Below are 23,979 nucleotides of genomic sequence, written 5' to 3' on the forward strand. Positions count from 1 at the left end.
GCTACATGTAGACTAACACAGAAACTAATGGAGTATATAGCAAGTAACTAACGCCCACCTCACACTATAAACGCATTTACTGTTCATTTAGATTGTAAACTCGTTTGGGCATGGCTCTCTTCACCTAGGATCCCGGTCAGCCAAACGTGTTTTGTTAGAGTTAATTAATTGCCATAATTAACCATTGTATGGGGCTTACTTATAATAGGAGTGTAATTAAGTGTGTGAGCCTCTGGGATTATAGTCACTCAGAAACATGCCTCTATAGGGAAAAGCTCATTAGTGATTAACTAAACTCTTAATTAGAGAATAAAAGAATAGGCTATGAGCAATTCAACACCTGCTATGCGTCTGCCTCCTAGGGAAAGCAATGATGCTGGAATAACTCCTTTTACCAGTTTATTCTAAAATCTACTAAAATGCTAATGCAACAGTTAACAACGTGCTTCTTAAAGAGGCAGTACTAAAAAAACAAATCTAATGGGCATGCACAGTGAGCCAGAAAAGTGAGAAAGAAAGGGGATACACAGCATCACTTTCTCTTCATTATCTTAAACTTAATACACTAGCAGGGAATGCATATAGCTGACCTATAGTCAGTCTGTGATAGTGCGTTTAGCTTGGATCAGTGAATGGGGGGGGGGGGGGGGGGGAAATGGTCTGCCCTGGGTATTTAAGTATATAAGTATAGATATTTCTTCTACTGACTCTGTTTTTTCGTCACATTTTCTCAGCTGAAGTGTGAAGAAAAAATGCTTAAATCAGTCTATCATCTAAATGTTGCATTTAATTTATATTTACATGTATATATTATATATATTTTACAGTGCACCGATTGGCCCATATTTGATCCCTTTTCATTTTGTCTAAATGTTTCCCCGAATATTTTACCACGAATGATATTCTGCAGAACCAAACTGTCACATAAACAAACGTCTAACATTCCAAACAAGATGTCAGTATTGGAAAAATGAATGTACAAATCCAGCTTCAAAGACAGGTGGCAATTATAAAGGGGGTATCTACAGACAGCAGCAATATATGGTACCAGAAATCATATCCTCGATATACAGCGATAACCTAGTCATTAAGAGAATTAGTAAGAAACCGCACTCCTATTAGTTGATAATCCAGGGTGCAAATCAAGACTTACAATTTTGCTTTTTGGAGCTTATGGCGGTTTATGGGGGAGAGCTAAATCTTGGGACCCTTGCTCAGTGTCCACTGTAGTCCAGTCTTGTAGTATAGCCTCCTATGTTTGATAGTAGAGCTGCAGGAACAGTTATAGCGGGTGTAACACTCAGTGCTGTCCCAGCTCCTCCAGTGTCTGTGTGTGAGGCTGGCCAGGAAGGCGAAGGGATCACTTCATATCTCTCACTAACGGCCTCTCACGCTAAAGATACCATTTCCTTAGTACCAACTTTAAACACTCCATGCCTAAACCTGAAAAAATAATCATTTACCTTAATCCTAGGATTAACACCCCATTACTAACTTTAACCCCACCCTAACCCCAAACCCAATAATCGTCCACCCCTTATACCACAACTATAACCCTCTCAAGCTGGTAATTCACTACACTAAATGCTCCATTTAATCTAACTCTGACATTAGTTCCTCTCATATTATTTACCATTACAGTACCCACTTGCCTACAGGGCTGCCATCTGCGACTACAATTAATACACATGTAAGGAGCGTGGCACTTCCACAAGGCAGCAAAGACAAATGCCGAGTGGGTCACAAATCTCAATCCTTGGCCACTGACCGAAGACTTGGACTTTTAAAATACCTGCCATACTCCCTGCTGCCTCCTCTTATTCCTCCAGGCCCTGCAGGGCTCCACCATGGCGGCCTGGCCCATAAATGATATAAACAAAACAAGGAAATCTGCACTCTAAGTAAAATGCTGGTGCAACCAGACCTGGGGTTGGCTGCCCCTACCGTGAAAGTTGAACAAAAGTATGGCCCAGGCAATTAACTGATCCTTGAGTGCCTAGGCCACAATTTTGTTCAACTGGCTCATAAATTATGTCAGGAGGACACGACTCCTGCCTTTCTCCCCATAGCACCCCCAGGGGTCCTGGCAAACCAGAGTACAAGACAGCAGACACCTAGGCACAGTGCTCAGTTCTCCACCTCCTTGGTGAGCCAGACAGCTGTCCGAGGAACCTTTTCACACCAAGGACAGCATCCCTCCTGCCTTGGAGAGCTTCCTCAGCCACCTGACAGAACCAGAAGTAGAGGGACATTTTAAAGATTAAGATATACCCTATCTCCCCTTGCCCTTAGCCTGTGTGACTGTGTCCCCATAGCCTTTTACCACACTCTTCCTATAATCTTCTATCTCGTTAGCCTTTTGTCACTCTGTTCCTCTAATCCCCTGTCTCTCTAGCCTTTTATCACTCTGTTCCTCTAATCCCCTGTCTCCTTAGCCTTTTATTACTCTGTTCCTCTAATCCCCTGTCTCCTTAGCCTTTTATTACTCTGTTCCCCTAATCCCCTGTCTCCTTAGCCTTTTATTACTCTGTTCCTCTAATCCCCTGTCTCCCTAGCCTTTTATCACTCTGTTCCTCTAATCCCCTGTCTCCTTAGCCTTTTATTACTCTGTTCCTCTAATCCCCTGTCTCCTTAGCCTTTTATTACTCTGTTCCTCTAATCCCCTGTCTCCTTAGCCTTTTATTACTCTGTTCCTCTAATCCCCTGTCTCCTTAGCCTTTTATCGCTCTGTTCCTCTAATCCCCTGTCTCCTTAGCCTTTTATTACTCTGTTCCTCTAATCCCCTGTCCCCTTAGCCTTTTATCACTCTGTTCCTCTAATCCCCTGTCTCCTTAGCCTTTTATCACTCTGTTCCTCTAATCCCCTGTCTCCTTAGCCTTTTATCACTCTGTTCCTCTAATCCCCTGTCTCCTTAGCCTTTTATTACTCTGTTCCTCTAATCCCCTGTCTCCTTAGCCTTTTATTACTCTGTTCCTCTAATCCCCTGTCTCCTTAGCCTTTTATTACTCTGTTCCTCTAATCCCCTGTCTCCTTAGCCTTTTATCGCTCTGTTCCTCTAATCCCCTGTCTCCTTAGCCTTTTATCACTCTGTTCCTCTAATCCCCTGTCCCCTTAGCCTTTTATTACTCTGTTCCTCTAATCCCCTGTCTTCTTAGCCTTTTATCACTCTGTTCCTCTAATCCCCTGTCTCCTTAGCCTTTTATCACTCTGTTCCTCTAATCCCCTGTCTCCCTAGCCTTTTATCGCTCTGTTCCTCTAATCCCCTGTCTCCTTAGCCTTTTATTACTCTGTTCCTCTAATCACTTGTCTCCTTAGCCTTTTATCACTCTGTTCCTCTAATCCTCTAATCCCCTATCTCTTTAGCCTTTTATCACTCTGTTCCTCTAAGCCTTTTACCACTCTGTTCCTCTAATCCCCAATCTCCTTAACCTTTTACCACTCTGTTCCTCTAGCGCTGTTTCATTCCCCGTAACCCTAGCCCTGGTTCATTCTTTCTAACGCATCATTGGTCCTCTAATCCTCTGTCGCCTTAGCCATTGTGTCCATAATCCCCTGTACCTGCCCTGTTGGCAGTTGGTAGAATGGGTGCTGGCATGTGGACTGTGCAAAAAAAAAAAAAAAAAAAATAGAAATGCAGATACTGTGTCATTCCCTGTATCTTTAAAAACTAGTAATGTTAGTCTTGTCTAATAATCTTCAGACCTGCCTTTTAATAAAAACAAAAAACAAAAAAACAAATAGCACTTTACTCACCTGTAACCCAACACTGAGACAGGCTCTTCTGAGGAGGACATTCAGCCTGTACTGAGGTTATCAGGTCTGATGACCATTTTTGTCCAATCAAATGGTTCTCATAGACAAGCATAGTAGACGTAATGCACAGCAATGAGAAGCATTGATTGAACTTTCAATATCCTCATGCATTGAGTCAGGTGTGATTCTGGAAGTGGAAGCAACATCTAGTAGCTGTCAGGGTAACCACTAATAGGCAGAGCAGGAAGGATTTTAAAGATTGTACCAGTAGTCAACCTACAGTTTGGACGCAGACAGTTGGACTCTACATTATGCCAGGAAAGGGTCCACTAGCCCACTCGTGAACATTTTGATGGATTTCATTCTAGGGTCATGTCAAAACTGCAAAATCACCCACCTGGTTGATTAGATTTATGGAGTGCTTCTACTAGCAAGCATATCTTTCTTTGTCGGCACAGTGGTGTTAGTCCATGGTGCCTAGATAATGATGGTAGTATTAGAGTAGGTCCAGTCTTACTACAAACTATACTACAAACCATACTACAAACCATACTTTAGCATTGCAGGAAGATTGCTGCAAGTTTCCATTGCAATGTGTGGGTTTGTCAACTCGTAAGTAGTGATGTCCTGGACGGTTCGCTGGCGAATAGTTCCTGGCGAACATAGCGTGTTCATGTTCGCCACAACGGGCGAACATATGCGCGGATCGATCCGCCCCCTATACTTTATCATTGAGTAAACTTTGACCCTGTACCTCACAGTCAGCAAACACATTCCAGCCAATCAGCAGCAGACCCTCCCTCTCAGATCCTCCCACCTCCTGTACAGCATCCATTTTAGATTCATTCGGAAGCTGCAATCATTTTTTTTTTTTATTCTAAATGCAAAACATTGTTATATAGGGGAATATTCACTAAATGCCAAACATTGTTATACAGGGAAATATTCCCTGCTACACATTGACACAGAGCAGAATAGGGACTGTTCCCCCTACATAGGGTCACTTGGCAGATATGGATTGACACCTGTCCTCAGAGACCCTGATACACACTGACACAGAGCAGAATAGGGACTGTTCCTTCTACATAGAGTCACTTGGCAGATATGGATTGACACCTATCCTAATGATCCCTGATACACATGGACACAGAGCAGAATAGGGACTGTTCCCCCTACATAGGATCACTTGGCAGATATGGATTGACACCTATCCTAAGGATTCCTGATACACACTGACACAGAGCAGAATAGGGACTGTTCCCCCTACATAGAGTCACTTGGCAGATATGGATTGACACCTATCCTAAGGATCCCTGATACACACTGAAACAGAGCCGAATAGGGACTGTTCCCCCTACATAGGGTCACTTGGCAGATATGGATTGACACCTATCCTAAGGATCCCTGATACACACTGAGACAGAGCAGAATAGGGACTGTCCCCCCTACATAGGGTCACTTGGCAGATATGGATTGACACCTATCCTAAGGATCCCTGATACACACTGAGACAGAGCAGAATAGGGACTGTCCCCCCTACATAGGGTCACTTGGCAGATATGGATTGACACCTATCCTAAGGATCCCTGATACACACTGAGACAGAGCAGAATAGGGATTGTCCCCCCTACATAGGGTCACTTGGCAGATATGGATTGACAACTGTCCTCAGGGACCCTGATACACACTGGGGGGGGGACCTACTGTCCTCCCCCCTGCTTCCACCCCTGCGTGGTGGGTGGGGGCCATAAAAAGAATGAGGGGGTGGACCTACTGTCCTCCCCCCGGCCCCCACCCCTGCGCAGTGGGTGGGGGTCATAAATCACAATGGGGGGGAACTATAGAATCATGACGGAATATTCCCGTCATGTGTCCTTAACCTCCCTGGCGGTATTCCCGAGCGTGACTCGGGGTTAATTTTCGCTGCCAGAAGCGGTAACCCCGAGTCACGCTCGGGGTAGATAACAGAGCCCCCGGAGGTAAGATTTACTTACCTCCGCCGCGATCCGCTTCGGGAGGACTGCCTCACAGCCCAGGCAGCCCTCCCACAGCAAATCAGGCCCCCGGGGGCCATGTGATCGCTCTCAAAGAGCGATCACATGGCCCTCTATAGCTGGCTGTGGATCTGCCAGCAGGGGGACTGTTTGAAATATCAATACCCTGCTGGTGGGAAGTATAAAAAAAATAAAAAAAGACAAGTGTAAAAATAAATTAAATATATTTTTATATATATATATAATATGTATATATATTATATATATAATATATATACATATTATATATATGTAACGTCATACAAAGTGTATTTTAATATTAATATAAGTATATATATTAATATTAAAATACACTTAGAATGACGTTACATATATATAATATGTATATATATTATATATATAATAGATGTACATATATATATATAAATACGTATCATTAAAATAATAAATAAATAAAATAATAAAATAAATAAATAAAATATTGAAACAAAATTTAATATAAATTATATATGCATATGTAATTTCATTCTAACTGTATTTTGTTATTAATATATATATATCGGGGGCGGGGCCGGACCGCCATGCTGACCGGTCGCATGCAGGACAGGCTCCGCAGAAATCTGGCCTGTTAAGCCAACTTCTCAGCCCTGGTACTCGACATGAGCCCACAAGATATCCACACGGTGGTGGAAGAGGCGGTGGACCCCGAGATCGGGAGCTTTGGGTCCCCTGAAGGGGGCACAGGGCTTCGGGAGCTGCGGCCTACTCGGGAGGAGAGCGGGGTGGACGGCCGCCTCCCTGCCTCCCTCCCCAACTGCCACACACCGGCTTTTTGAGGGGCTTGCCGGTCCCGTTTCCCCCCCCTGTGGGCCGGGGGGGTCATCCCGGCCTGCCCCCCCCCTGGAAAGCTCAAGAGAGAGGAGAAGAGGCAGCACGAGACCCCCAAGGCCTACCTTACAAGATGGCGGCAACGGAAAGCGATGCACCATCACGCCATCCACCTCGACGACAGCCCGCAAAGCAAGTCCGGCGAGATATGCCGGGTACAGCATGGAAACATTCCATGCAGTCCTCGCAGCTACATCGCAGCTCAGGTTCACAACAAGCGAGGAGGGCTAGTCCGGGCAAATCCAGAGGGGCTCCAGCTGCAACACCCATGGAACCAAGGTACCCTGCCAGACTAACGAAGAGTCCACAAACTCGGAAACCTTGCTCTGCCCGTGCATGGCGCCGGACGAGGGGGAGAATGGGACTTGGTCTCTAGCATGGTGCCTGACTATCACCTCTGACTCAAACACCTACCGAGTACTTGTTTTGGCACTAGAGACTTTTATTTCACGTCCAGATCAACTGCACTTACTATTACTACAGCAGCAGGGGTGACAATGCCATGTAATTATCAACTGCCCTGTAACTAATCAGGCAATGGAGACGGGCAGGCTTGGGGGGCTAGTAATATGTTGTTCTTGCTTTATTCTCTAATGTTTTGCCTAATTATATGCATTCTCTGATCTGTCTGCCACCTCACGTTTAACATATATGCTATGGCCAGACTAAGCTTAGCCTTATGTTTCAGCTAGTCTAAGCGAGCACCAAATAGAAAAATAAAAAGCATTGATTTATAGATATATCAGCGAAGTTACCTTTTAGTTATGAGACAGAATTAGCTGTCCGACCCTCTACTGTTTACCACTTAAACAAGCGAGTTACTTAGCAAACTGTTTATTATAGTTCAGACATAACTGCCTAGCTTATCAATATGCTCTTCAAAACAAAATATGTGCAAATTCTCTATGCCACTGTTTCACCTATGTTCAAATATAAATGCACGCTGTTGTGGCGTATGACTATCCTATGTACTCACCTGCACAACAAAAATAAAGAATTATAAAAAAAAAAAAATATATATATATCGGTAACAAAATACACTTAGAATGACATTCTATATATATCTATATATATATAAAATACAAATAACGCAAATATATATATATAGATAAATACATATAATTACATAAAAGATTACATTAGTATACACGTAGAATTTAAATACCTATAAATGCATATATATTAAAATTCTACATGTATATTTAAATAATCTTTTAACGTAATTATGTGATTTGATTAATTAAAATTTGATTGACATGCCTGACATGGGGCGGAACTGGGCGGGTAATTCAAATGCAAAAAAATGGTACCGCTTTTGGTACAAAATTCCTGACATAATCATACCGCCAGGGAGGTTAAGGGGTTAAGTGGAGTACTAGCAGTCCATTATTGTATAACTTGAGAACATAGTGCCATCTAGTGGTTGATTTTTTTACTACCATTACTAAAATTGTATTTCTTTTAAACCTAACTCTTTATCTGTGAATATACTGCCACCTTCTGTTCACTGATAATACTACCATTAGTTTTTACTTGAACTTATTTGAACTTACTATTTCTTTCTTCAAATTTACTGCCACCTTCTACTCACCACCATTATCTTACATTTGCTTTAACATATTAATGTTATTACTGACTGCTTATTTTAGGTAAAAAGGTATATTACTTTACATTTTTCAATTCTAATTTTTTCAATTCTAACAGAGCCCCCAGTAATGTGATGTGTTTACTGGGATATTACAGAGCCCCCAGTAATGTGATGTGTGTACTGGGATATTACAGAGCCCCCAGTAATGTGATGTGTTTACTGGGATATTACAGAGCCCCCAGTAATGTGATGTGTTTACTGGGATATTACAGAGCCCCCAGTAATGTGCAGTGTGTACTGGGATATTACAGAGCCCCCAGTAATGTGCTGTGTGTACTGGGATATTACAGAGCCCCCAGTAATGTGCAGTGTGTACTGGGATATTACAGAGTCCCCAGTAATGTGCAGTGTGTACTGGGATATTCCAGAGCCCCAAGTAATGTGCTGTGTGTACTGGGATATTACAGAGCCCCCAGTAATGTGCTGTGTGTACTGGGATATTACAGAGCCCCCAGTAATGTGCTGTGTGTACTGGGATATTACAGAGCCCCCAGTAATGTGCTGTGTGTACTGGGATATTACAGAGCCCCCAGTAATGAGCAGGCTGTACTGGGATATTACAGAGCCCCCAGTAATGTGCTGTGTGTACTGGGATATTACAGAGCCCCCAGTAATGTGATGTGTTTACTGGGATATTACAGAGCCCCCAGTAATGTGATGTGTGTACTGGGATATTACAGAGCCCCCAGTAATGTGATGTGTTTACTGGATTATTACAGAGCCCCCAGTAATGTGATGTGTTTACTGGGATATTACAGAGCCCCCAGTAATGTGCAGTGTGTACTGGGATATTACAGAGCCCCCAGTAATGTGCTGTGTGTACTGGGATATTACAGAGCCCCCAGTAATGTGCAGTGTGTACTGGGATATTACAGAGTCCCCAGTAATGTGCAGTGTGTACTGGGATATTCCAGAGCCCCAAGTAATGTGCTGTGTGTACTGGGATATTACAGAGCCCCCAGTAATGTGCTGTGTGTACTGGGATATTACAGAGCCCCCAGTAATGAGCAGGCTGTACTGGGATATTACAGAGCCCCCAGTAATGTGCTGTGTGTACTGGGATATTACAGAGCCCCCAGTAATGTGCTGTGTGTACTGGGATATTACAGAGCCCCCAGTAATGTGCTGTGTGTACTGGGATATTACAGAGCCCCCAGTAATGTGCTGTGTGTACTGGGATATTACAGAGCCCCCAGTAATGAGCAGGCTGTACTGGGATATTACAGAGCCCCCAGTAATGTGCTGTGTGTACTGAGATATTACAGAGCCCCCAGTAATGTGCTGTGTGTACTGGGATATTACAGAGCCCCCAGTAATGTGCTGTGTGTACTGGGATATTACAGAGCCCCCAGTAATGTGCTGTGTGTACTGGGATATTACAGAGCCCCCAGTAATGTGCTGTGTGTACTGGGATATTACAGAGCCCCCAGTAATGAGCAGGCTGTACTGGGATATTACAGAGCCCCCAGTAATGTGATGTGTTTACTGGGATATTACAGAGCCCCCAGTAATGTGATGTGTGTACTGGGATATTACAGAGCCCCCAGTAATGTGATGTGTTTACTGGGATATTACAGAGCCCCCAGTAATGTGATGTGTTTACTGGGATATTACAGAGCCCCCAGTAATGTGCAGTGTGTACTGGGATATTACAGAGCCCCCAGTAATGTGCTGTGTGTACTGGGATATTACAGAGCCCCCAGTAATGTGCAGTGTGTACTGGGATATTACAGAGTCCCCAGTAATGTGCAGTGTGTACTGGGATATTCCAGAGCCCCAAGTAATGTGCTGTGTGTACTGGGATATTACAGAGCCCCCAGTAATGTGCTGTGTGTACTGGGATATTACAGAGCCCCCAGTAATGAGCAGGCTGTACTGGGATATTACAGAGCCCCCAGTAATGTGCTGTGTGTACTGGGATATTACAGAGCCCCCAGTAATGTGCTGTGTGTACTGGGATATTACAGAGCCCCCAGTAATGTGCTGTGTGTACTGGGATATTACAGAGCCCCCAGTAATGTGCTGTGTGTACTGGGATATTACAGAGCCCCCAGTAATGAGCAGGCTGTACTGGGATATTACAGAGCCCCCAGTAATGTGCTGTGTGTACTGGGATATTACAGAGCCCCCAGTAATGTGATGTGTTTACTGGGATATTACAGAGCCCCCAGTAATGTGATGTGTGTACTGGGATATTACAGAGCCCCCAGTAATGTGATGTGTTTACTGGATTATTACAGAGCCCCCAGTAATGTGATGTGTTTACTGGGATATTACAGAGCCCCCAGTAATGTGCAGTGTGTACTGGGATATTACAGAGCCCCCAGTAATGTGCTGTGTGTACTGGGATATTACAGAGCCCCCAGTAATGTGCAGTGTGTACTGGGATATTACAGAGTCCCCAGTAATGTGCAGTGTGTACTGGGATATTCCAGAGCCCCAAGTAATGTGCTGTGTGTACTGGGATATTACAGAGCCCCCAGTAATGTGCTGTGTGTACTGGGATATTACAGAGCCCCCAGTAATGAGCAGGCTGTACTGGGATATTACAGAGCCCCCAGTAATGTGCTGTGTGTACTGGGATATTACAGAGCCCCCAGTAATGTGCTGTGTGTACTGGGATATTACAGAGCCCCCAGTAATGTGCTGTGTGTACTGGGATATTACAGAGCCCCCAGTAATGTGCTGTGTGTACTGGGATATTACAGAGCCCCCAGTAATGAGCAGGCTGTACTGGGATATTACAGAGCCCCCAGTAATGTGCTGTGTGTACTGAGATATTACAGAGCCCCCAGTAATGTGCTGTGTGTACTGGGATATTACAGAGCCCCCAGTAATGTGCTGTGTGTACTGGGATATTACAGAGCCCCCAGTAATGTGCTGTGTGTACTGGGATATTACAGAGCCCCCAGTAATGTGCTGTGTGTACTGGGATATTACAGAGCCCCCAGTAATGAGCAGGCTGTACTGGGATATTACAGAGCCCCCAGTAATGTGCTGTGTGTACTGAGATATTACAGAGCCCCCAGTAATGTGCTGTGTGTACTGGGATATTACAGAGCCCCCAGTAATGTGCTGTGTGTACTGGGATATTACAGAGCCCCCAGTAATGTGATGTGTGTACTGGGATATTACAGAGCCCCCAGTAATGTGCTGTGTGTACTGGGATATTACAGAGCTCCCAGTAATGTGCTGTGTGTACTGGGATATTACAGAGCTCCCAGTAATGTGCTGTGTGTACTGGTATATTACAGAGCCCCCAGTAATGTGCTGTGTGTACTGGGATATTACAGAGCCCCCAGTAATGCGCTGTGTGTACTGGGATATTACAGAGCCCCCAGTAATGTGATGTGTGTACTGGGATATTCCAGAGCCCCCAGTAATGTGATGTGTGTACTGGGATATTACAGAGCCCCCAGTAATGTGATGTGTTTACTGGGATATTACAGAGCCCCCAGTAATGTGCTGTGTGTACTGGGATATTACAGAGCCCCCAGTAATGTGATGTGTGTACTGGGATATTACAGAGCCCCCAGTAATGTGCTGTGTGTACTGGGATATTACAGAGCTCCCAGTAATGTGCAGTGTGTACTGGGATATTACAGAGCCCCCAGTAATGTGATGTGTGTACTGGGATATTCCAGAGCCCCCAGTAATGTGATGTGTGTACTGGGATATTACAGAGCCCCCAGTAATGTGCAGGTGTGTACTGGAATATTACAGAGCCCCCAGTAATGTGCTGTGTGTACTGGGATATTACAGAGTCCCCAGTAATGTGCTGTGTGTACTGGGATATTGCAGAGTCCCCAGTAATGTGCTGTGTGTACTGGGATATTACAGAGTCCTCAGTAATGTGCTGTGTGTACTGGGATATTACAGAGTCCCCAGTAATGTGCTGTGTGTACTGGGATATTACAGAGTCCCCAGTAATGTGATGTGTGTACTGGGATATTACAGAGCTCCCAGTAATGTGCTGTGTGTACTGGTATATTACAGAGTCCCCAGTAATGTGCTGTGTGTACTGGTATATTACAGAGCCCCCAGTAATGTGATGTGTGTACTGGGATATTACAGAGCTCCCAGTAATGTGCTGTGTGTACTGGTATATTACAGAGTCCCCAGTAATGTGCTGTGTGTACTGGTATATTACAGAGCCCCCAGTAATGTGCTGTGTGTACTGGGATATTACAGAGCCCCCAGTAATGTGCTGTGTGTACTGGGATATTACAGAGCCCCCAGTAATGTGATGTGTGTACTGGGATATTACAGAGCCCCCAGTAATGTGCTGTGTGTACTGGGATATTACAGAGCTCCCAGTAATGTGCTGTGTGTACTGGGATATTACAGAGCTCCCAGTAATGTGCTGTGTGTACTGGTATATTACAGAGCCCCCAGTAATGTGCTGTGTGTACTGGGATATTACAGAGCCCCCAGTAATGCGCTGTGTGTACTGGGATATTACAGAGCCCCCAGTAATGTGATGTGTGTACTGGGATATTCCAGAGCCCCCAGTAATGTGATGTGTGTACTGGGATATTACAGAGCCCCCAGTAATGTGATGTGTTTACTGGGATATTACAGAGCCCCCAGTAATGTGCTGTGTGTACTGGGATATTACAGAGCCCCCAGTAATGTGATGTGTGTACTGGGATATTACAGAGCCCCCAGTAATGTGCTGTGTGTACTGGGATATTACAGAGCTCCCAGTAATGTGCAGTGTGTACTGGGATATTACAGAGCCCCCAGTAATGTGATGTGTGTACTGGGATATTCCAGAGCCCCCAGTAATGTGATGTGTGTACTGGGATATTACAGAGCCCCCAGTAATGTGCAGGTGTGTACTGGAATATTACAGAGCCCCCAGTAATGTGCTGTGTGTACTGGGATATTACAGAGTCCCCAGTAATGTGCTGTGTGTACTGGGATATTGCAGAGTCCCCAGTAATGTGCTGTGTGTACTGGGATATTACAGAGTCCCCAGTAATGTGCTGTGTGTACTGGGATATTACAGAGTCCCCAGTAATGTGCTGTGTGTACTGGGATATTACAGAGTCCCCAGTAATGTGATGTGTGTACTGGGATATTACAGAGCCCCCAGTAATGTGCTGTGTGTACTGGGATATTACAGAGCTCCCAGTAATGTGCTGTGTGTACTGGGATATTACAGAGCTCCCAGTAATGTGCTGTGTGTACTGGGATATTCCAGAGCCCCCAGTAATGTGCTGTGTGTACTGGGATATTACAGAGCTCCCAGGAATGTGCTGTGTGTACTGGGATATTCCAGAGCCCCCAGTAATGTGCTGTGTGTACTGGAATATTCCAGAGCCCCCAGTAATGTGCTGTGTGTACTGGGATATTACAGAGCTCCCAGTAATGTGCAGTGTGTACTGGTATATTACAGTGCCGCCAGTAATGTGCTGTGTGTGCTGGGATATTACAGCGCCCCCAGTAATGTGCTGTGTGTACTGGGATATTACAGAGCCCGCAGTAATGTGCAGTGTGTACTGGGATATTACAGAGTCCCCAGTAATGTGCTGTGTGTACTGGGATATTACAGAGTCCCCAGTAATGTGCTGTGTGTACTGGGATATTACAGAGCCCCCAGTAATGCGCTGTATTTACTGGGATATTACAGAGCCCCCAGTAATGTGCTGTGTGTACTGGGATATTACAGAGTCCCCAGTAATGTGCTGTGTGTACTGGTATATTACAGAGCCCCCAGTAATGTGCTGTGTGTACTGGTATATTACAGAGCCCCCAGTAATGTGCAGTGTGTACTGGTATATTACAGAGCCCCCAGTAATGTGCAGTGTGTACTGGGATATTACAGAGCTCCCAGTAATGTGCAGTGTGTACTGGGATATTACAGAGCCCCCAGTAATGTGCAGGGTGTACTGGGATATTACAGAGCCCCCGGTAATGTGCAGTGTGTACTGGGATATTACAGAGTCCCCAATAATGTGCAGTATGTACTGGGATATTAGAGAGCCCCCAGTAATGTGCAGGGTGTACTGGGATATTACAGAGCCCCCGGTAATGTGCAGTGTGTACTGGGATATTACAGAGTCCCCAATAATGTGCAGTATGTACTGGGATATTAGAGAGCCCCCAGTAATGTGCTGTGTGTACTGGGATATTACAGCGCCCCCAGTAATGTGCAGTGTGTACTGGGATATTACAGAGCTCCCAGTAATGTGCAGTGTGTACTGGGATATTACAGAGCCCCCAGTAATGTGCTGTGTGTACTGGGATATTACAGAGCCCCCAGCAATGTGCTGTGTGTACTGGAATATTACAGAGCCCCCGGTAATGTGCTGTGTGTACTGGGATATTACAGAGCCCCCAGTAATGTGCAGTGTGTACTGGGATATTACAGAGCCCCCGGTAATGTGCAGTGTGTACTGGGATATTACAGAGCCCCCAGTAATGTGCTGTGTGTACTGGGATATTACAGAGCTCCCAGTAATGTGCTGTGTGTACTGGGATATTACAGAGCCCCCAGTAATGTGCTGTGTGTACTGGAATATTACAGAGCCCCCGGTAATTTGCTGTGTGTACTGGGATATTACAGAGCCCCCAGTAATGTGCAGTGTGTACTGGGATATTACAGAGCCCCCGGTAATGTGCAGTGTGTACTGGGATATTACAGAGCCCCCAGTAATGTGCAGTGTGTACTGGTATATTACAGAGCCCCCAGTAATGTGCAGTGTGTACTGGGATATTACAGAGCTCCCAGTAATGTGCAGTGTGTACTGGGATATTACAGAGCCCCCAGTAATGTGCAGGGTGTACTGGGATATTACAGAGCCCCCGGTAATGTGCAGTGTGTACTGGGATATTACAGAGTCCCCAATAATGTGCAGTATGTACTGGGATATTAGAGAGCCCCCAGTAATGTGCTGTGTGTACTGGGATATTACAGCGCCCCCAGTAATGTGCAGTGTGTACTGGGATATTACAGAGCCCCCAGTAATGTGCTGTGTGTACTGGGATATTACAGAGCTCCCAGTAATGTGCAGTGTGTACTGGGATATTACAGAGCCCCCAGTAATGTGCTGTGTGTACTGGGATATTACAGAGCCCCCAGCAATGTGCTGTGTGTACTGGAATATTACAGAGCCCCCGGTAATGTGCTGTGTGTACTGGGATATTACAGAGCCCCCAGTAATGTGCAGTGTGTACTGGGATATTACAGAGCCCCCGGTAATGTGCAGTGTGTACTGGGATATTACAGAGCCCCCAGTAATGTGATGTGTGTACTGGGATATTACAGAGCCCCCAGTAATGTGCTGTGTGTACTGGGATATTACAGAGCCCCCAGCAATGTGCTGTGTGTACTGGAATATTACAGAGCCCCCGGTAATGTGCTGTGTGTACTGGGATATTACAGAGCCCCCAGTAATGTGCAGTGTGTACTGGGATATTACAGAGCCCCCGGTAATGTGCAGTGTGTACTGGGATATTACAGAGCCCCCAGTAATGTGATGTGTGTACTGGGATATTACAGAGCCCCCAGTAATGTGCTGTGTGTACTGGGATATTACAGAGCCCCCAGTAATGTGCAGTGTGTACTGGGATATTACAGAGCCCCCAGTAATGTGCAGTGTGTACTGGTATATTACAGAGCCCCCAGTAATGTGCTGTGTGTACTGGGATATTACAGAGCTCCCAGTAATGTGCAGTGTGTACTGGGATATTACAGAGCCCCCAGTAATGTGCAGGGTGTACTGGGATATTACAGAGCCCCCAGTAATGTGCAGGCTGTACTGGAATATTACAGAGTCCCCAGTAATGTGCAGGCTGTACTGGGATATTCCAGAGCCCCCAGTAATGTGATGTGTGTACTGGGATATTACAGCGCCCCCAGTAATGTGCTGTGTGTACTGGGATATTACAGAGCCCCCAGTAATGTGCGGTGTGTACTGGGATATTACAGCGCCCCCAGTAATGTGCAGTGTGTACTGGGATATTACAGAGCCCCCGGTGATGTGCAGTGTGTACTGGGATATTACAGAGCCCCCAGTAAACAGCAGGCTGTACTGGAATATTACAGAGCCCCCAGTAATGTGCTGTGTGTACTGGGATATTACAGCGCCCCCAGTAATGTGCAGTGTGTACTGGGATATTACAGAGCTCCCAGTAATGTGCTGTGTGTACTGGGATATTACAGAGCCACCAGTAATGTGCTGTGTGTACTGGGATATTACAGAGCCCCCAGTAATGTGCTGTGTGTACTGGAATATTACAGAGCCCCCAGTAATGTGCTGTGTGTACTGGAATATTACAGAGCCCCCAGTAATGTGCTGTGTGTACTGGAATATTACAGAACCCTTATTTTAGAATTTTGCATGTTGCGCGCACATAGTTCCAAACTTTGACATCCTGTGAATTGGGACACTGGTGGGAGGGGGAAAGAGGTTGTGCCAATGATGCGCTTGCACAAAACAACACTAGAGATATGTGCAGATGGTTGTATATAAGATTGATCTACCTGGCTCTGTATGGGTTGTGTGTAGCCTTGACAGGTTTTTTTTTTTTTTTATACTAAAACCAGTCTGAATTTTATTGGGTGAATGAGGAAAAAAAAAAGGTAAACCATTAAATGTGTACATTTTATATCTTAGATGAAAGTTAAATTAGTGGGAGGATCCAATAGATATAAAAAATATTTACAGAATAAATACACAAAGCAGTTACTGTTGTCAAATTAAATTGCACACAAAGTGTTTTCTGTGATTTGTTTGGAAGTCCAAAACGTAGAATACATTTTTCGGTGTTGCATCCCTTGTAAAGAATAGCATCACTTTGCTCCACTAATTAGTGCTGTCTGTGTTATTTCAACAGATTTCTGTCCTGCAGTAGGATTCAACATTATACCATCAATGTGTTTGCATTGAAATGCTTCCTCACCTTGGGATATCTCAGCTTAAAGAGATGTCTCTGTATTCTGTAAGTCAGGTCACTGCATCCCTGAAGTTTCTTATGCAACCTTGATCCATACACAGGTAAGGCTTATCAATAGCCCAAGCATGGACACTGTGTGTAGCTGAGCTCCACCTTTAGACAGATCCACTCGAGCTGCAGTAGAATTTACAGTCGAATATCTCCACACCTGCGTGGGGTTAATGCTGCTGGATTCTGAGAGGGAGATCATCTGGGCCTGTGTTGAGTTCAGAAGACTACTTTGCGTCTGGACGAGTCCCCCGTCACTGATACTGACTGAAGGCACATAGCTCTTTATCCAATCAAGGTACGTTTGAACTCTGGAGTAGACACCTGGGCTATAAGCTTTGGCACAACCCACACCCCAGGTAATTATTCCAAACTGTAGCCAGACATTGTTAATGTTGCACACAAATGGACCACCCGAATCCCCCTGGATGGAAGAAAATGGCATCATCAAGCACGCAACTCTACAAGTATCTGAGCAAGAGAGAGAACTCCATATTATCAGAAATTGAGTTAGATTAGATTAGGTTACCTTGGAAACAAAGCAACACATTTAGAGGAAAATGTAGGAAGACAGGGGAGAAACATCCATATAAAAGATGAAAACAGTGAGTCAGGAGAAGATGCTTTGACAAAAAGAGCGGGCGAATACAGAAAGACAAAGCACAAAACAAAAGTGAAATGTGTTTGTGTACCTGGCAGGCGTCCTTCTGACCCTCCTTGTAGCCGGCACAGATCATATCATCCTGGATGAGCTGGTACTGGGCACTATAGTGCAGACTGACCTGGTACATGGCTTCACAAGTGGTCCTATTAATTAGGGCAAGCTCCACCTCCTGAAGGGTTTTAGGGTCTGTGAGGGCAACTATGGGGATCAGAAAGAAAGTGAAGAACAAAGTATAAGACACTCGGAACACTGACTGAATAACAACAAGTTATCATTTTAACAAAGTTTTTTCTCTCCCGCCAGTCAATCGTTCTTAATGTTCTCAATTGTAACCAGGTTAATTACCAAGCCATTCTATGTAAATGGACAACCTACAATTCCAGAACTCCCGTCAGTTACAAAACACCAATTGTAAAGCCATCTCACCTCCAGCTTGAGTGTGTCCCCAGCCTGTGGACCAACAGGTGGTTCCTTCCGGCAGGTTGATGGTTGGAGATGGGAGGCAGATAGGAAGGATATAACTGGTGTATTGGACAGCCACTTCCAACTCTACCAAGGCAATGTCTCCACTCGAACCTTCATATTGGAAGTCTGGGTGTTTTATGATCTGCTTTATCCCAATGGACACTACATTTGGGTCTTGAAGGTTTGACAGCTGATACGCCCCAAGGTATATTCTGTATGAGGAACAATTGTCTGACCTGTAAGCAGATGGTGAGATAGTCGATGTTGGATAGTGAGAGCTTATAACAAGAGGTTATTTGTATTATAACACATTCCACATTGATAACCAATGATTGGCAAAGCACATTATATTACATAATATTGAAGATAGTGATAGATACCGCCACATATACACCATTATATTAAACAATATTGCAGACTAGCAGAGAACACATTGTGACGAGACCAATCTCGCCACATTGCATTGGAGGAGCCTGGGTGCCCGCCTCTTGCCCTGTGACTATGGACCCTGGGAGATTTGGCCCGTTCAATTCAGTATGATAGGAGTTATGTATTTTTGTATCCTTTTGTGTTTTACTGGTAACATGTGCTCAATGGAGTCTGCCTCTATCCCTGGATATAATTTGATTATTTTCCCCATTGTCTCCAGGATAGAGAGCTCTGTAAAACCGATTTGGGCCAGATAGCTATGCTGCCAGCCAGGCCCCAAAAGATACTTTACTAACTTCTGATCCCCTGGTCTGATTCATGCCATGTTTTGATATGTTGTTCCCCTGAATGGATTGATTGTGAATATATAATTTATGTGAATGTGATGTATATTTTAGAAGTTATGAATATGCTGTAAAAACTGTATTTTTCCTGCCTGTGATAAATTACATTAACCCATTGTGTTCAGTAATTATATCACAGGCAGAGGGGAGGATTTTATGTGTTTGTGCTGGGTGTGTTTTATGTTTTACTGTACGGGATTGGTTACATGTTGTCCCTCCCTGTGGGATGTCCCCTTGCATGGGGACTTGCATAAAAGTCTGTGAGTGTTAATTAAAACAGACCACTGCTTGACCCTCAACACGGAGCCTTGTCTCGTTCTTGGGGGGGATTTACTGTATGCTGTTAGAGACTGATTGCCAGGAGTGTAAGCTGATTGTCTGCTTTTCCTGTTCGTCTGCTAGCAGCTATTAGTGAGGTTCCAGTTCGGGAGTTGGAGTGCTATTTTGTATCCAGTTCGGGAGTTTGGTGTTCTGCAGTAGCTGTGCCTGTATCTCTGGAAGGGGAAGATCTACTAAATGGCTTTTAACCCCTTTTATGCCTGGGGGTGCCGTTACAATTGGTGGAAAGCGGCGGGATCGTTCACACAGCCAGAAGGACAGCTACAGGAGACACCATTCTGTGGATTTTACAATTTGAGGGCAATGCATGTCCGAGTACAGCGACCCTGACAGCACCAGGATGGAACCAGCAGTGGAGTACGATGAGGGTGCCATGGATGACTGAGATGCAGTTCACAAAGGCATCTGGTACCAGGCACTGGGTATTGCGGAGTACCAGCGGGGCGAGAGACTCCCCAAGGAAGACCAGCGATTGCAGAAGCGACTAGCCCTGCGGATGCCCTTCCTGGGAGAGCAGCCCCTGGAGGAATGGGTGAAGGAATTGGAGCTCCGGGTATGGCAGGAGATATCAGCTCCACCACGCAGGCTCGTTGCCTAGGTGTTCTCTTTGACTCCGACCTCTCCTTCAAGCCTCATGTTCACTCTATCACCAAATCCTGTCGTTTCCATCTCAAAAACATTGCGCGCATCCGCCCCTAGGTGTTGGTCCATTCCACTGTACTCTCTCGCCTTGACTACTGTAATCCGCTTCTCAGTGGTCTTACATGCTCCCAACTTGCGCCGTTACAGTCCATAATGAATGCGGCGGCGAGGCTCATCTTCCTGTCCGCCCGCACCTCCCATGCCTCACCCTTCTGTCAGTCCCTACATTGGCTTCGTATAAAATATAGAGCTCAATTTAAAATTCTGGTTCTTGCTTTCAAATGTCTACATAATGCTGCTCCCACCTATCTATCCTCCCTTATACACAAGTATGTCCCGTCTAGGCCCTTATGATCTGCTGAAGACTTACGTCTATCTTCTGTCCGTACTCCCACCTCTGATGCTCTCCTTCAAGACTTCTCGAGGGCTGCACCGTTCCTGTGGAATTCGCTTCCCTCCTCCGTTAGATGCTCACCCAGTCTCCACTCCTTCAAAAAAATCATTAAAAACCCACTTTTTCATAAAAGCGTATCAATTAAACTCTTAATAGCTCCCAACTGATTCCTCTTCTGCAACTGTCACTAGTCTAATACTATCCTTACCTTTTGTGTCATTTTACCCCACTCCCTCTAGCATGTAAGCTCATTGAGCAGGGCCCTCAACCCCTCTGTTCCTGTGTGTCCAACTTGTCTGGTTACAACTACATGTCTGTTCGTCCACCCATTGTAAAGCGCTGCGGAATTTGACGGCGCTCTATAAATAATATAATATAATAATAATAATATGGCTGGAAGATGCCTACCAGGCGCTCCGGTGGTATGGGGCACAGTACCTGCCCTGGACAGCCGAGCATGACAAGCCAGAGCGAGAGGAGTTTGATGGTCCTGGCTTGTTATGGGAGTCTTTTTCAGAGCTCGAATTTGGGAGCCCTACACAAGCCCAGTTCAGTGATCTCTTGGAGTGGAGGGAGAGCAGGTATGACTGGGACGACACTCACTAGATTGAGCAAGACCTGGTCCACCTGGTGACCCGGGAGATGGAGCTAGAACAGAGCTACCACAGCTGTTTCAATGCAGTGAGAAGGCTCAGCAGGAGAGCAGAGTGACAGACCCAGAGCCAGACCCATTCAGCTGGGACGAGAGAGTAAAGTTTTACTGGGAAGAACCCCAGGTGGCCGGTGGAGATGGGACCGAGGTTTCTCCGCCGGTCCTGCAGGGAATTGGGAGCCCGGTCACCTTTCCCCAGCGGCAGTGTGAAGTGAAGGGAGGGGAGAGCAGCGTCCTCCCTCCCCAGCGGCAGGCTGAGTTACAGGGAGCAGAGGTAGTTGTTCCTGCCCTCCAGCAGCAGCGTGATTTTTTGGGAATTAGGAGCCCAGTCTCCATTCCCCAGCGGCCGTGTTGATTTATTGGGAATTAGGAGCCCAGTCTCCATTCCCCAGCGGCAGAGTGATGTATTGGGAATTGGGAGCCCAGTCTCCATTCCCCAGCGGCAGGCTGAGATACAGGGGGCAGAGATAGTTGCTTCTGTCCCCCAGCAGCAGAGTGAATTCCAGGGAATTGGGAGCCCAGTCTCCATTCCCCAGCGGGAGATACAGCAGTGAATTGGGAGCCCAGTCTCCATTCCCCAGCGGGAGATACAGCAAGGAATTGGGAGCCCAGTCTCCATTCCCCAGCGGCAGAGTATCCTACAGGGAATAGAGAGCCCAGTCTCCTTTCCCCAGCAGCAGGACTCTGTATTGGGAGCAGAGACCGTCAGTCTCCCTCCCCACGGCTGGAAGTATATATGGGAGAGGAGCTTGTTACCCCCTCTCCCCAGCGGCAGCTTAACATACCAGGGGGAGACAGTAAGCCCCACAACTGTGCAGATGGGACCGTGGTCTCTGCACTTACAGCACAGGGGGTAGGGACAGTCGGTCCTGCCCCCCCCACGACAGAGCTGTATAGCCAAAGGGGAGACAGTCGGTCTCTAGCAGCAGAGCTGTGTATCTAAAGGGGAGACAGTCGGTCTCCCCCTCCCACAACCAGGCTCCAACCAGGCTACTTCCATGGTAGCCCTGGCACCAGGGCAGAGTACTGCTGGTCTCTGCCCACTCAGCAACCACTCAGCAACCACTCAGCAACCCACCAAGGCCACCTACCTGGACAAAGTTCTCCTCTACCCAGGTGTAGTAACCATTTATTGTGGGTGGGCTGTACGGCTGATTGTGTTTTGTGCGTGGGCTGCTGGACTAACAAGGGCACTGACCATCAGGAGGTCAGATACCCTGTTAGTCTGTTTGGAAAAGGGGAGAGATGTGACGAGACCAATCTCGCCACATTGCATTGGAGGAGCCTGGTTGCCCTGTGACTATGGACCCTGGGAGATTTGGCCCGTTCAATTCAGTATGATAGGAGTTATGTATTTTTGTATCCTTTTGTGTTTTACTGGTAACATGTGCTCAATGGAGTCTGCCTCTATCCCTGAATATAATTGGATTATTTTCCCCATTGTCTCCAGGATAGAGGGCTCTGTAAAACCGGTTTGGGCCAGATAGCTATGCTGCCAGCCAGGCCCCAAAAGATACTTTACTAACTTCTGAACCCCTGGTCTGATTCATGCCATGTTTTGATATGTTGTTCCCCTGAATGGATTGATTGTGAATATATAATTTTTATGTGAATGTGATGTATATTTTAGAAGTTATGAATATGCTGTAAAAACTGTATTTTTCCTGCCTGTGATAAATTACATTAACCCATTGTGTTCAGTAATTATATCACAGGCAGAGGAGAGGATTTTATGTGTTTGTTCTGGATGTGTTTTATGTTTTACTGTACGGGATTGGTTACATGTTGTCCCTCCCTGTGGGATGTCCCCTTGCATGTGGACTTGCATAAAAGTCTGTGAGTGTTAATCAAAACAGACCACTGCTTGACCCTCAACACGGAGCCTAGTCTCGTTCTTGGGGGGATTTACTGTATGCTGTTAGAGACTGATTGCCAGGAGTGTAAGTTGATTGTCTGCTTTTCCTGTTCGTCTGCTAGCAGCTATTAGTGAGGTTCCAGTTCGGGAGTTGGAGTGCTATTTTGTATCCAGTTCGAGAGTTTGGTGTTCTGCAGTAGCTGTGCCTGTATCTCTGGAAGGGGAAGATCTACTAAACGGCTTTTAACCCCTTTTATGCCTGGGGGTGCCGTTACACACATGTTATGTGTAGGATACATCTTCTTGAAGGTTATGAATAGTTCCTATTATTCAATATTAATCACTAGACATTACACCAGGTTAGGAAACCATGTCTAAAGGGTGTTATGCAGCAGAGTTCTATGTAGTTATGATCTTACAAAGTGAAGCAATGAGCAGCCGACATCACCCAGGAATTTGCGATAAGGCTTCCACCACACGAGGGCAATCCATCAAAGTACAGGCTGACCTGCCACGGCCATTCTCCCCTTGTGGAATCAGAGCCTCCCACAATGCGATCAGAGATTATCGGTCTCCCACAAACTGCAAGAAACGTTAAAACGTGTAAAGCAGGCAACATAGAGACATAACAATGAATTCACAAACCCATATATTCAATATATTCAGCCATCACAACACATCAGTCAGTCTGAGGTAAGGTTTATTAGGGGGAAACAATGATGTATTAGACTCAGATTGTGACAGAGTCACTGGGGGCAGTTTTATTAAGTGAGGTATAAAATCCATCATATGGGTTCTGTTTCTGCCCCTGTCTCTAGGTTTAATACAAAGTAATTTAACTCCTAAATGGCAGAGATAAGAGCATTGAGACTGCAGGTGCATGGTCTATACACTAAAACGGCTTCATAAGGCTAAAGTGATTTTGGTGACTATGTCCCATTAATTGACACTGTCCAGCCC

General features: G+C 45.6%; 1 protein-coding gene across 1 annotated transcript; it reads right to left on the reverse strand.

Annotated features, from left to right (window-relative positions):
• Nucleotides 1-2,114: 2,114 nt before the first annotated feature.
• Nucleotides 2,115-23,638, reverse strand: LOC134571378 (serine protease 27-like). Its single transcript, XM_063429579.1, has 5 exons — nt 23,439-23,638; nt 18,326-18,600; nt 17,928-18,097; nt 17,396-17,659; nt 2,115-2,225 (listed from the first exon to the last, which is right to left on the reverse strand). Exons 1-5 carry the CDS (start codon nt 23,636-23,638, stop codon nt 2,115-2,117), a joined length of 1,020 nt encoding a protein of 339 aa, XP_063285649.1.
• Between the last annotated feature and the right edge of the window lie 341 nt (nt 23,639-23,979).

The sequence above is a fragment of the Pelobates fuscus genome, chromosome 8 (genome assembly GCF_036172605.1).
Source record: "Pelobates fuscus isolate aPelFus1 chromosome 8, aPelFus1.pri, whole genome shotgun sequence".
NCBI lineage: Eukaryota > Metazoa > Chordata > Amphibia > Anura > Pelobatidae > Pelobates > Pelobates fuscus.